The following is a 15,117-nucleotide window of genomic DNA, read 5'->3' as shown; positions in this document are numbered from 1 at the left end:
CAGTGTGTTGATATTTATGGCTGTGTTGGTTGTAACTAGGCCCCAGAATGTACGCGTGTAAGAACATTTTGAGGCCCTTCTGTAATGTAGCCACTTTCTTATAACTCATTTTAATTTTCACTTGTTCAGCGTATTGGGGTCTGAGCTCTTGCTTGTAGGTTGTGGTAGTGGTTGGATTTGGTCACTGCTCGTGCCCACATGGGTACCAAAAGTGAGGGTGCAGCATTTTAGCTTGCTGCAAAATAACTTCGAGAATGTCAGTGATGCATTGATGTGCAAAGTCTTTAATCAGTGGGGTGTGTACGCAGTGCTGTGAACCACCAGGCACATGTTTTGTGACACTTTCCATAATGCTTTTCCCATGTCTTCCAACTGTAAGATAGGGCGTCTTTCTAATTCATTGTCCTTTTGATATTTTGTAGTTTGAAATACTTGAGTTGTACTGATAAAAGTTCCATCAGAACTTAGATCTAGGATTATAGATAGGTAGGTAGATATGTCAATATATCTATATCTATCTATCACAGATAGGTGCTATTTAACTTCTAGACTACAATGCTGTGAACTTCTCACAGAGGTGCAAATCATTTATTTGCTGTCATATGACAGGGATAGTGCCAGAATTTCTTTGTTTCCACATTTAAGATGATATCACTTTTCTTATGTCTTTTGTAATGTAGTTAAGTACTTTTAACCTTACAACCTTGCTATTAATCTGTTTCACTATTTCTCAATGATGAATTCCATTTCTTTGGAAAATACTGTATGCAGTTGTGTGCTAGTGTCAATAAAATTGACATTTGTGTAACAACCTGTGGCATTTTCTCAAATTTCACTGCACATTGATTTAGTGTGAAACTGTTGGTAAATCCTTTCTTGCTAGCTGTAATAATACAGACCATTATTTCAGACAAATACTGCTTTGACTTTGATTTATAATAGGTTACATAACTGTCATGATTACGTAAACTGATAACTGTGCTGTTTTTTCCTTCTCTTTTCAAAGGAATGATTTATAAACGTGAACTGGTTTGGAACTGGAAAACATTCATGTTCTAGCAATAAATCTTGAGTTCTTCCAGAAAATAAATAGGTTTTACTACTGGCCTAATCATATTTATTTTATATTATATTGACTGGAGTATCTCAGCTGTGGTTTTTTTAGCCACAGGAACATTTACCTATCATAATTTAGGGAGGGCACAATCACATGATAGTAAATTGTATTTGACCCTAATTATATACAGCAGTGTATGTGTTTTACATTTAATCTTAGACAGCCTGTTAGCTGTGGTAGTCAAGAGCTTGTCACTTTTTTTTGGTTGAATTTTAATGTATGATGCCAAAATGGCACAGACTGTAAATGTTCTTCCACATGACAGATTCTTCTTCTAAAACAGGTTTAGATTTTCAGACGTATGGAGGAGGGGATAACTGGGAGAACACTCAGCATTTTTGGCAAACTTTCTTTCTGTGCAGTCATTAATCTGGCTGCTTCCCAGATGACAAAATGCTAATTTCAGTAATATTTAATGTAGTATATATGAATCCATGGAAGTGTAATTAATTGTCTAATTCTTTAATATTTTTAATCCAAAATGAAATGGGACTTTATATCTGTGAAAATCTGAAATTGTCATGCTGTGTGCATTAAAAGTATTGCTTTTCTTATGTAAATGTAATGCTAGCATTTCCATCCCAAACAATCAGAGGAGCATGGAAAGACTTACAAGGTATAATATACATATTCGTGTTGTGTGTAGAAATTGGGGAACTAGTAGTTTTCTCCCTTCATGTTAGATCTGACTGGTCTTAGCAGCAACACTGCTGTAGAAAGTCATCCTTTCTCTCTAGACTTCAACTAGATAAATTTGTACTAACCTGCGTCCTGTAGTTCCCTATGAAGTACTGATTTGAGTGTTTGAAGTTCTACTTTTCTAGAAAGAATGGCACTCCAGGGATGATTCCCGTACTGTTGTATTTTTTCTCTTTGGTAGAGTGGATTACAATGATGATTTTTTTTAATATTAAGTTGATATTTAGAATCATAGAATGGCCTGGGTTGGAAGGGACCTTAAAGACCACCTAGCTCCAACCCCCCTGCCATGGGCAGGAGCACCTTTCACTAGACCAGGTTTCTCAGAGCTCCATCCAGCCTGGCCTTGAACACTTCCAGGGGTGGGACATCCACAGCTTCCCTGAACAAGCTGTCCTAGTGCCTCACCACTCTCACTGTAAAGAATTGCAGCTCAGTCATCTGTGCCTTGATCCCTTCCCTACAGAGATAGTAATTTCAGCCAGTTTTATCAGCTAAAAGACACTTAACCAGTCCCATGGTGAATGCAAGTGGATGCAGTTCCTCTGGCTTCAAGGCCATTCGAGGACCCTGATGGCTATGTCCTGTAGCATAATTTCACATGCTGCAGTTTAAGATTATAATTCCTTGTGGTACTTTCTTGAGAAAGCTTGTCCTAATTGATTTCTCTTTTATCATTTTTCTTAGCAGGTTCTCTGACTGGCAGCCCTCACCTTTCAGAGCTTTCCATCAATTCCCAAGGAGGACCATCAGTGGCAAATATGACTTTATCTCCTAACTTGAGCCCTGATGCCAAGCAGTCATCTCCCTTGGTCAGCCCTTTGTTGAATGACCCGTCATGCATCAGGGCTGATGATGAGGAAGAGGTCAAAAGAAAGGTAAGGCGAATGAAGTTGGCCTTGTGTCTCTTCTCTCTGATGTGTTGTGATAAATCTGGGCCATTCCTGTTGGTTGCAACCTCAGGAGCTTGTTTGGACAGGGTCTCCTGTAAATCTAACTTGCTTTTAAGGAGTGGAGTCTGGTAGTTTGTTGTAACAAAGCAGTCAGCTCCATTGCTGGAGAGAAAATTTCCAGGTGACAGAAAGAAAAGGAACAGTGTTGAGCCTGTTGTGGGAGTGTCCAACCCAGGCTCTCTGGTCTGTCTCTGCTGGGAGCACCACTGGGAGCATCTGGTTGTGGGAGTAGGAAAAGCTCTCTTTGAGCCACAACCTGCAGCATTCAGCTGGGAGTGTTTGACTTTGGCTCAGACCCATCATTGCAGCAAAACCATAAGGGAGCATCTCATCCAAAACTGCTTTCTGAAGATAAAGTGTTTGTCTGAGCCAGGGTGTTCTGGGTGCCTGCTGGCTCATCCCTCCTCTGCTGCTGGGTGAGAGGGGCTTGCTTTTTGTACTTCTGTGGCCTGTTTTTTCTCCTCAGCTTGAAGCGTCTCAGAAGGAATAAAGGAACTCCACTGGCTTTGCTGGAGAGTGGGAGTTTGTGTAAGGAAGATCTCTGTTCACACTGTGTGTAGTTAGCAAGATTATGTGAAAGAAATTTGAGAAGAAGAAAAGCTGAGAATCAGTTAAGAGAGTCAGGACTCTCTGTGCCAGTCCAAGATAGAGCAGCCAGTGGCTGCTGTGTATGCCAGCTGATGATGGTTCCTATGGGGGTGCATTCTGACTAGGAAATGCCCACACAGACTCCCTTCGCTGGGCATTCACAGTGTTTCCACTGCATCATATGTCTTCAGGGAGGAAACAAAGGAAGAAGATCTATGGATGTTTTTTCCTTAATTTTTGCTTCCTGAGCAACACAGAAGAAGATCAGCTGGGTTCCTTTGGCTCTTCAGAATTAAGAAATTTTAAATCTGTAACTTAGTCTAAAATCCTTCCCCTCTCCCACTGTTCGGTTGTCCAGCCTGGGAAATCTTACAGGTTTGAATTTTTTTGAAAGTATTTTTCCTGTGGATTATCATCCTGATTATAAAATTTACAATGATCAGACACAGATTTTTGTTGTTTTGTCAAATTTGACATTTGATTCAAATGGTCATCTAGCCTGCAAAGGATTTCTTCATAAAGTTCACAATATGTCCTGTTCCAGGAATAGACTTAAAGGAACATCAACACCCCAAAGCTGTAGAAATCATGTTCACAGGAAAAGAAGTCTCTCAAAAACCCATAGAAAGTGCTTGTTCTCTTGTGTTTGCAAGGAAGGGCTGTTTTTTGGGCTTCAGGGCTTAGGAATATTCAAGCATGAGTCACGATATAACCATAAGCAAGGGTCACTGGTTTGTAACTCTCTTCATGATTTATTATCTACGGGTTTTTTTCTCCATAAAAGCAGAGGAAAACCTAATGTGCTTGCAATTCACAGAGGTTCCCAACTGAGAAATCTTACTTCATGGCTAAAGAAGTGGCAACTACGGAGAGAACATACCTGAAGGATCTTGAAGTCATCACATCGGTATGTTTACGTGAGCGTTACTCACGAAACACGTGAAGCTCTAGTCAGTGGTGGTATTTCATCTGCTCCATTTAACATCCTAGCTGTTCCATGCTGCTTTTATATTCTGCACTGTAGGTATTCTTTGCCATGCACAGGAGTGTTCCTCCAGGGAGGAAATAACACAAAAATCAGAGAGTAGAGGTTTGCTCTGTGGTTAGTAACATGCACTAAGAAACTGTATCAGGTTGAGGAACTTGGGACACACTTCAGTTATATTTTCTTGCTCTCATGCTTTGTGGTTAAAATTACTAAAAATGCCTGTGGGTTTTCAATGACTTCTCTTAAAACTGAAGTAGCTCCTTAGGGGCACATATAAATGTTTTCTACTGTATTAAATGCCCTCCATTTAACATGAAATATTGTGGAGTACCTATTTGAATGATTCTAATTTTTCAGTAAGTGAAACTGTGTGTTAAACGAGTCATTCATCTGTAGCATCTGATCAGTGTGGCTGTTAAAATCACCAAGGCAAATAGCTGCCATATTTGCACACACAGCAACAGTCTTGTTTCACTTCCAAGAATAATGTGTACAAGATCTGGTCTGAAATAACCATTTTCTGTGAAATGGCATGGGATCCAAACCCCTTCATGGCATTTTGGCCAGCTCCAGATCTCTCTGTTCTTAAATCACCCAGTAAGGTGCATTGCCAACTCCTGTGTTGAGTGTTGTGGAAAGGGGAACATGCTTCAGGGGAGAGCTTTGGGACCAGTTGGGAACCAGGGACACACTTTCTCCTCAGCTTCTTGTCTGTTCCAGGATCCCACATGACAGATGCAGCTAATCAGAGCCCAGCTTAGACAGAGGCAATATAACATGGTTTTTACAGGCAGCAAGGTAGCTGTGGCCCCACTGCTACTCACCCTTGCTTTCTGGGAAGCCAGCCTGCTGAGAGAAGTGGCCAGGTTCTGTGGGATAGTTCTGCAGTCATTGCTGCAGTCTCAACAGCAGATATGCTGTTTTCATCTAGTATTTCACCCAGTGGCTGCAGAAACAAAAAGTTCTAGCTCTTCAGAGCTAAACCCCATTTGCCACCCTGTCCTTTATTCTTGTGGTAGGCAAATTTGAATTTGCTGGATCACCAAGAGGGACAGGCCCGATGATTAGCATACAGCTGTGCTCCACAAGTAACTGGCCCAGGAGGCCACTGAGAGTGAACAAGTTGCTGACACAGTTGGAAAAGGAACAACTGCTGTGCATGTAATTTGAGACTTGGTAAATGTGCTTCAACTTTAGCTCTCCTCGGTGCTGAGATAAAGCAGGGGAGACCGAAGCTTGGGAGGTATCTCTCTTCATCCCAGGTCTGGCTCAGCTCCAGCTGATGCAGTGTCAAGCAAGACTGCTGTAACAGCCTACTATGGTCCCAACAGCCTCCTAGGCACTGCTGGAAGTCAACCACAGATAGCTGGAACCCCTCAGGGCAGTGAGGAGGGAGCAGTGTTACCATGTTGAAGATAATAGGCATTGCTACCTTGGCAGGCTGCCTAGTCCTGTGGTTTTGTGTGACCCATAGTCTATTAGGGCGAAATAAAGAGAATATGGAGCAAGACAAAGCAGGAGCCTGTTTCAGTCTTTGCAGTGTCTGGCACTGCCATTCCTGTTTTGTGATAGCAGTGTCTTCCTCTTGTTCACTTTGTAAAGTGATGTCCTCTGTGTGCACACAGCAACATGGGCGTGGGTGCTTACTGAACCAACTCCTGCCAAAGGCATTTCAGACAGAACTCAGCAAAAAGAAAATGCAGAGGATACTTCTTTTTGCTTTTACTGGATTGTTTGCAAGTGTTGCAAACTCTTGCACCTCCAGCATTTCCAAATTCAGTTTGTATTGACTAACCAGTTTAGGTTTGAAAAGAATTTTCAGGATTTGATCAGTGATGGGAAAGGGGCAGGGAGTTCCTTTTTCAACTATGCAGGGCCTGATCTCTGATAAGAGCACCAGTTCAGCACACAGGAGTGTCAGGGATAGTCTGGATTGTACTCCTAGTGCCAGCTAAATAAGATCCTTGCTGGCTTAGCTGTGAGGAATATTTGGGTTAGGTTCATAAAGAGAGCAAATGATTCTGCATTCTACCCACTGATAATTTTGCTTCTTTTTTTCTTTGCAGTGGTTTCAGAGTGCAGTGAGTAAAGAGGATTGCATGCCTGAAACACTGAAAAATCTAATTTTCTCCAACTTTGAACCTTTGCACAAATTTCACACTGGTTTTCTCAAGGAAATTGAGCAGAGACTTGTTCTGTGGTAAGACTGTTGATTGTTATTTATCTGTATTATTTCATGCAGTTTAGCATTTTTACATTCCCTTTTTTCTAACTCCTTGTGATCTACTGTAGTGCTTAATTTGTGAAAGTCACAGATGTTGGTTATTAACAGACAGGGTTTATTGAATCGTGCTTTGTTCATGTTTACTCGACAAACTCTGTTGTTCAGATATCTCAGTTACAGACATATGCAAATGAGATCATCATTCTGGATGAAGCTTTCTCTTGCCAAGTGTCAGTGTTTCTACATGGCAGATCTTTTGAAGAACATGCTGCAAGCAAGGCTTATCAGTAATAAAGAGGAAGAGGCAAAGGACCAGGTTGATTTCTGTCAAAATAGGCACAGGCTGGGAGGATTTCACAGATCAGCTTCTCCTTCTGCAGCATTGCAGCTGTGACACTCTCAAGGTCTACCTTGCACTCTACAAATAGACAGTGTTGGAAGAGGACACTGGGCTTGAAAATTATCTATTCTTAACGTAATAGTGACAGTAAAACATGGCATTTTTATGAAATAGCTATGCATTGACTGATTCTTCCCTGGCAAGACTCTTAATTCATTTGACCATTGAAATCTTGGTGGAGGCAGCAGCACAAGCAGAAGCCTTCTGCTTGCTCTAGTTAGACCTCTCTGAACTAGATTGTCTTGCTCTGTGTAGGCAATTTTTGTAACTTTGGTTCTGGGAGCTGAGCTTTTCCTTCTCAGTTAGAAAAGTGACAATGAAAATCACATGAAAGCAGAGCAGGCAGACCTAATGGATGTTAATCAGTTTAATCAAGATGGGTGCCTCTTTAACTAATGAATCAAAGCAAAAGCAAAACACAGTGTGTGAGTTTAGCTCTTATGATGTGGTGAGATCATTGAATGAGGGCACAGCACTTTGCAGACTAGTGCTGTCCAAACCCCCCCTGCACAGTTGCAGAATTAGCAGGTGTTTTCTGGGAAGAGGGAAATGTGGTACTGCCTCTTAGAGCTGACATCCTCACCCAGGACTTTGGTCAACTTATTACTCCTAATGTAATTTTTTTATATATATATATATATATATAATTTGTATATGTATTTATATATAACTAACATAGTTACTCCTAAGATATGTTCTGCACAGCCACCCTGCCTGTATCTTTCTTTTTTTTCATTGGGCTGTTCTGGTGTTAATTGCATTGCACTATTTATTAGAGGTACTCCAAGAAGGTTCTTTCAGATGTTACAAAACACTGATTTCTTCAACCTTGGTGTAAGATTAACAGTAGTTGGAGTTAATCCCCAACAAGTTGGGGTTAAGGTGGGCAGAAAAGGAAAATTTATACAGTTAGTAAAGTTCTGCTCTCTATCAGACCAGTCTTATCTCGCTGGGTGCTGACTCCTGGGGCACATGTTAAAATAGAAATACCCCCTATATCCTTCTGGTGGCATTAGAGGTGGCTGGTGGCATTAGATGTGGATGCAAACCTCCTGTTCAGGTGTGATGTTTTTCAAAGATTGGATGATGCAGCACTACCAGCCTGCTGTGGAAAGGTGACACTGTAGTAAGTAGAGGGAAGGGCCAGTTATGTTAAAAGAAAGGAAAAGTATTTAGGCTTTTAGAGTTTCCATGGTTTTACTTTGTTTCTCCTTTTCAGTCAGCTTCTTTTAGAGCTGAATAAACCTTTTGTTTTCCAGCTTCTCCTTGGGTCCAAAGGTTTCACAGGGTGGTAAACCCCAGTTTAAAGTTTCTAATATCGTATTTAAACTGCACTTACCCTATGATTTAAAGTGCTGATCCGCTGCAAAGTCACTTTGCAATACAAATTTGTTTAAAAATATTCTGCTGAGGTAACTTTGTCCCAGCTGGGCATCTCATTCTGATTTTGTCAGCTCAGCTATTGCATGTCCTTCCATAGTTAGTGTAAAGCCACTGGGAATTCTCTGTCAGCTGCTCTGAATCACTTGACAAAAAAACAGTCACGTTCCTGCCCGTGGTCTGCATTCAGTTTGCAACCAACAGCCTGGATGCACCTAATGTAATACCCCTGTTGTAGACAGTGGTTGTTGTTAAAGTTCTGGAAGATTTGAATACATGCCTTGGGAAGGGAAGCAGACTTGCTGACAGGTATTATTTTGGAGGCGTTGATGTTTCTGTATCATGCCACAGATGCTGAGATAAGCCGCAAGCAATAAACTCTATCCTGTAGAGATTAGTGTTTAATTAAACAGTGAGTGACAAAATTAAACAGCCCCTCAGCATCTACAAAAAGCTGGTGGCAATGTGGTTGGGAATTCTGTCAGCAGCATGGTCAAGGTCATTTAGCTCAATGTCTGCACTGCCAGAATGGTACCGCTGTCTTTGGCCCCAGGTGTTTTTAAGGCAGTGGGTTCTGGCTGTGTTCACCACCTCTGGATAGGTTGCTCCCAGCTGCCCAGCAAATCATAGGCCTGGCTGAAGTGGTGGCGCAGCTGCAGGCAGATGTGGGCAGGATTCAAGCCAGCTAATTTAAATCTGACTCTTCCATGTCAGCTCTTAAATTTCCAGGCAGGTGGATGGGGGGAGGAAGGTGGGACACTTGTCCTGAGACAAGAGCTTGCTCTGCATTTGTCAGAGGGTGATGTGTCCTACAAAAAAAGGGCCTTTGAATGAAAGGGTTGTGGACTTCATCAAGCTGCTGGAAACCCCTAGCTACCCATGTGTCCTCGGGTAGCTTGTCCGAGAGAGAGAGCCTCCTGCAACCAGTCATCTGTGTTCCCCTAGTGAGTAGGATGCTGGGTTTTATCAACTTAAAGTGCAATTCAGCCTGCTCATTCTACACAGACATAAGTGCAGTTCTCTAAGGTTTGTTTCAAGCCTTCATGCTGCATGTTGGAAGATCTAACAGGAGGTTATTCCCTGCTCTCTTAGGCCTTGGATCATATTGAAGCTGAGGCTGATGCAAAAGAGCTGTAAGGAGAGCAAGGCTCGGGGGGATTGTGCATAACAATTGTTAGATGTCTCCATGCCTTTAATTTGTTAAAACATCTATAGACTTTTAGTATTTGGCTGGAAGAAGCTCAGATTGTGTCTATTATTAAAAGCATTTCTGGCTTGCTTGAAGACTTCTGAAGTGTTTGAATCTGCAGTCAGGGGCAGGCTGTTTGCTACAGAACGTCTTAAGGGCCAGTGTCCTTTTGACCTGGTTATAGATTCTGGCAGGTCTGATCTGTTTCTTTACACAGTTCACCCATTTTTCTCTTTAGTGCTGCATTTCCTAAGAGCAGCACATCTCAGTGTCCAGGGCCTAGTGATAGTTTCTAATACAATATAGATTGATACTGACACCAATAGCCACCTGCAGAACATAGGAATTCAGTGCATTTTTCTCAGCCAGAGTTTCTTTCTGGTCATGAAACTGAGGAGATTCCTGGTGGTTTTATTGCACAGCATCCTAAGATCAGTGATCCCATGTTTCCAACCCTGCCTGTGCTGTTGCAGTGCCCAGTAAAGCAGCCCATAAACCTCCTCAGTTACCCCAACTGTGCTGAGCTCTGGAGACTGGCCATGTTCCTGGAAACAGGTGAAATACCCCACTGGAGGCCATGTGGCTTGAGGAGAGGAAGGATGACCTTTGGTGGATGCAGACAGGCATGGTGCTTTGCCCTCTCACACAGGAAGGAAAGAGAAGAGGAGAAGAGCCGGAAGCTGCCTCGGGTGGGAGAGGGAACAGCACACGTCAGGCTGTTCTATGAGCAAGTGCCAGAAGAGCTGCATCCAGCACTTGGCCACCCAGACTCTGGTCCTGGCTGCCAGGGCTCATGCAGGTTGCTCCTCAGCAAGGCTTTGGGTACAAGGCCAGGAGTTCACAAGCCTTTTTGCTGGGAGAAAATATGGGAGGCATATGTCAGTGACTTAAACCTGGCTCCTGTTTCCCAGGGCTGGTAAGATTTTATGGCAAGGAGGAAGAGGTGTGGGCAGTGCAGGTGGAGTATGATAGACTTCATCAGCTTCTGGGCAGTTGAACCTGAGATGTCAGTTAGGTTCTACTCCTTCTTTTATCTCAGCTGTTTAATAAGCTATTCATTTGGGCCGCAAGCACCATTTTCCATCCAAAAAATTTGAGCTCATCTTTCCACACCCCTTTAAATGTATTAAAAGTTTCCACACTGGTTTCTTTAAATGCTGACAAAAAGTGGGAAATGGAGAACCATAAGTATCCCCCTTTGGCTGACCAATGAGCAGCATAGAGAGCAATGCTGGGGCAAGCCAGGATAGCTGTTTCTTCCCAAGGAAGGCCCTCATCAGGTAGTACAAGTCTGTGTTTTGGGCCTTATCCATGTGCTAGGAAGGAAAAGTGTGACATACTTCCCAGAAGTGCAGGCAGACTCATCTGCTTCCAGGGAAACTGGTAGTTTGACTCCCAGATCTTTCTGAGGAAAGCTGCTGCTCAGTGTTACCAGATGGGAATGTGTGGCTGGTAATTTGCAAAAAAAGGGCTCTTAGATCTTAGCATATGAAAGGAGAAGGCGCAATCAGGACTTATGGAAGCAAAATTTAAAACCTCTAATGAAAAAGCACTCAGGGAGGTGTAGGAAGATGAGCCAAATGTTGATTTATTAACCATTTTTTGTTTGAGAACAAATGCTTGCACTGAGGAAGAACAGCCTGATAGACAGTTTATATAAACAAGGCAGCAGTCCTTATCTGCCTTCTCAAAAGCAGAGTGCTGACTGTTCAGCTGGTTCTGCATGTCTGGTGAGGAGGCATGAGGAGGATGACTTCAAAAGTGTCTTTGTCCTGTGTACAGAAATGAGGTATGTGTTGTACAAACCTCTGAGTTATGCACTGCGGATTCCTGAGACCAAGACATGGAGAGGGGCTTGGTGCCAGCACACTGTGCTTGATTTTGAGGGGAAAGTTTTCATTGCTGAAGTCACTTTGGGGTACCTCTGGGGATTGGAGCTGTGCTACGCCCAAATTAACTGGAAATTGTGGGAGAGAAATAGCACATCCAGGATCTATTAGTCAGAGCTAGAGCCCATCTCTGTGGCTCTCCTGGCAGGATATGCCCAGGATCAGCTCTGAGGCTGTTCCACAGCAAGATGTGGAATGCTGTTGCATTAACAGTGTATTTTCATGCAGTGGTGTTACTTGCTCAGATCCCTTACCATTTAAAAGCATTACTGATGCATGTTTGCTGTAGGTGGGGTTTCTCCCACAACAGGGGTAACCATCTCAAAGTCTTTAAATGTATGCACAATCTGTGGTATGACTCTGGATGAAGCTCAGATGGCTTCAGCAGTGCATCTCTTAGGCTCTGAGCAGTGTGTCATGCTCCACTTACTGCTGGAAGTCCAGCTGCAGTGCCGGCTGGAACGGACAGGGCAGTAAGAAGCAGGGTGTGAGCAAGGAAGGGGGTGTTTGCTTTTATTGACTCTTCTTTTCCAATTACAAAGCATTTTTCTTATTTAAAAGGCAGTTGTAATGAGGAATGTTTAAGGTATTTTTTAATATTAGAACTTACTTCAAAGCATCTAGATGTTCAAAGAACCAGCTATCATATTCAGGAGGGAGTTCCTGAGCACGTAACACAAGGTCACACATTGTAAATATAATTTGTTGCAATTGATTTATTATTATTTTGGCTGCAATTCAAGGACTGCAATCAAACACTTTTGTGTTTACCTCAAAAAAAAAAAAAATCTCTATTGAGATATCTCTCTCTTCTTTTTTGCCTTTCCACCATCCCCATCAAATTTCTGTTCCTTCTGATTGAGGATATGGGCTGACTTGAGATTTCTTTCCATTATTTTTTCAATTATATACACTAAGAACTTTATGTAATTCGAAAATCTGACAGGGCTGTTTGTGTAACCGCTGTAAGTCAAGCTGATGGCTGTTTGGAGTAATACATATAAGGTAGTGTCTGAATTTCTTAACAGGTATAACTCAGTCTCCTCTTCTCTTGCTATTGTACACTTGCATTGCTGTAAAAAGGAAGGGACTATTTGGATAAAAATGGGAAATGACCTTACTATACAATAATGTCCTCATTTTTCAGCATAATTTTCAGTGGCTTTAGACCTCCCCCACAATGTCAGTGGAGTAAGGGCACATTATGTGTGGGGAAAACAGCTCCTACATCTTCTAGGGAGATGGACATCATAAATCAGCTCCTGATGAAAAGCTGTGAGACCCTAGGCCCTCAGCTTTGTCCCTTGTCACTGGCAGATAGACACCATGTTCAAACAGTGACCCGTGAAAACAAGGAGTAAGAAGAACAATTTAACCATTGATGCACAACAAATGAGCAGCTTCTTCCATCTCAGCAAGCTGAGTGTTGTTATTCAAAACATACAACACAGGGAGAGCTCTCTTTTCTGCTCCTGTGCTTTGGGCTGTTGTAGCAGTAAGACATCATCTGATATGCTGTATCTTTAAGTTTTGGTTTTATATTCTGTGTGTTTGGATGCTCTTTTCTTGGTGTTTCTTCTTGTTTTCTTGGGATTTGCATGTTGAGGAGCTGGGGAAGATGGCAGTGTAGCATAGGGTTTGCTCTGGGGTCCCAGCATGGAGCTGGGGTAGAGTGGAATTGGGGTTTAGGAGGCAGATGGGAAGCTGTCATGTTCTCTCATGCCCAGCTTCAGCTTTCCCTGCCTCTCTGTCCACTTCAAAGCCTACACGCCTGTGCACCATCCCCAGTGGGAAAATCATCTCTGTTGCAAGGGATAGCATTTGCCTGGAAATAAATAACTAAAGCAAGAAGAGTAGCTGGAACAAGGAGCAGTACACAGCCATCACATTTCTGTATTTTCTTCTAAGAAAACCCTGGGTTTATTTCTTCCAGCAGGATGCATCTGTGTGCAGCAAAGGTCATCTGTCGGCCTGGGCTGAGGGCTCTGGTACCATTCAGCTCTTCACTATTCAGCCAACAGCTGGAGAGAGGCTGTTGCTTTTGGGGAACCCCCTTCTCTCTGTCTCTGTCACTCTGCCAAGATGCAGAGTAAGTTTTGAAAGCCGAAAAGTCTGTGGCTGAGGCCAATGAAGGGGGACTGTTCATGATGCTTTGTGTGTGACTGATGTGGGGAGATGCTGTGCAAGCAGTCAGTGTTGGTGGTGCTGAAGAGGGTCCAGCAGGTCAGCTTTTAGGAAATAAGGACCTGACTTCCATGAACAACCACACTAAATATTAGCTGTTGGAAGCACTCACTGTGACTTTGGTAGGCTTGGGCTCAGCCTCTGAGTAGCTAGTTAGTAGATAAGAAATTTGCAATGTGTATTCTAGCCAGTCTGTATCGTAACCTTCAGATCAGAAAAGCAGCCTCTAGAAAAAGCAGTCTGTAATGATGTACTTAATATTTATCTTGGCAGTAAGTAGATAACTATATATTTCATACTCAGAAAGGCACAAAACTGCCAAAGTCCATTAGGTGAATTCAAATGTAGAGACATGGAAAAGGATCCAGGCAGTGCCAGAGAATTAGAGAGTAACACGTAAAGCAGGAATTCTTATAGAGATAATTGCTGGATACCGTGCCATTGCTGGCAGCAGCACAATTTCATCTGGCTTTGACATTTCTGAGCTTGTGTGTAGAGGCCCAGCATGAACCATTTGGGAGGGGATGCTGCATGCTGGCTCCATGGGTGGAGGGTGGCTTTCCCTTACTTCCTGCCAGTGTGATGGTACTGCCTTGGACTTCAAATGGTTGTGGTTTTCGTTCAGGGGTGCTTTGATATGCAGCACTTGGAGCAGAGCTAGTGGCTGGAAGGTTTTATTTACAACCTGTCAGAGGAAATCGTGGTGGGGAGAGCTGCTGGATGGGTAGGACATGGGGGAAGGGAGAATTAAGGAGCAGCATGGAGTGGAGATGATTTGACAGACAGAGGCTTTCTGGAGAAAGAAATTGTACTTTTATCCTCAGGTAATGTGAAAACTGTAGTCTTGTGGTGTCCATACATACATGCTGTTACTTTCAGTAACATGCTGTTACTTTCAGTTCAGACTATTTCTTGGGCATGATTTGACTATGGCAGTGTTTATATTCTGTAATGTTTTTGCAAAACAGTGAGGGTAGTTAAAGTTCCCACTGACACAACCCAACTTCCTACCCCAGTGTAACCCTTCAGTTCAGAAAAAAACATTAAGAAATCTTGTTGAGAACTGGTTTTCCTTGCCTGAATAGGCATGTGGCTGCTTGGGAGAGTTAACAAAATAGAAAATTATTAAATACAGCCTATGAAATTGGGTGTTGTTCAAATGAACATGGAATAATCTCTTGTTTATCAATGGAGTCTCTTTGTCTGTTGAAAGATAAAATTGGGAAGGGGAGGGGGACAGTGGTTCTCCCCACACACTCCCTGTGATTTTCTTTTTAAAGCGTAGCTTGGTTAGAACAGATCTGTGACAGGTTCTTACAGTCATGATTTTTCAAAAAACGTGTGTTTGGTTTCACTCAGAGCGTGCATCCTTGCCTGTCTCACACATGGATTTAGATACAGGAATATCTTTTTTATCAGGAGCTGTGTTTCTCCTGAGTGCTGCACTCACCAAAGTGCAGCTGGCTGGGTGGGAGGCAGCAGTTTGCATTTGTAATACCGTAAGTG

At 42.7% G+C, this 15,117-nt stretch overlaps 1 protein-coding gene across 8 annotated transcripts in view; it reads left to right on the top strand.

Annotated features, from left to right (window-relative positions):
• The window catches only part of FARP1 (FERM, ARH/RhoGEF and pleckstrin domain protein 1), a 206,189-nt gene that overhangs the window by 171,734 nt on the left and 19,338 nt on the right, over window positions 1-15,117 (top strand). For 6 of the 8 annotated variants that reach the window (XM_069008120.1, XM_069008146.1, XM_069008109.1 and 3 more), the window contains 3 exons: window positions 2,504-2,694; window positions 4,175-4,264; window positions 6,412-6,545. In XM_069008120.1, the coding sequence (XP_068864221.1) occupies window positions 2,504-2,694; window positions 4,175-4,264; window positions 6,412-6,545 (415 nt within the window). The remainder of the gene's footprint in view (window positions 1-2,503; window positions 2,695-4,174; window positions 4,265-6,411; window positions 6,546-15,117) is intronic. The other 2 variants (XM_069008156.1, XM_069008139.1) reach the window with 1 other exon arrangement.

Source organism: Aphelocoma coerulescens, chromosome 1 (genome assembly GCF_041296385.1).
Source record: "Aphelocoma coerulescens isolate FSJ_1873_10779 chromosome 1, UR_Acoe_1.0, whole genome shotgun sequence".
NCBI lineage: Eukaryota > Metazoa > Chordata > Aves > Passeriformes > Corvidae > Aphelocoma > Aphelocoma coerulescens.
The sequence above is the reverse complement of the archived record's forward strand: the minus strand, read 5'-3'. Positions and strand labels throughout refer to the sequence as shown.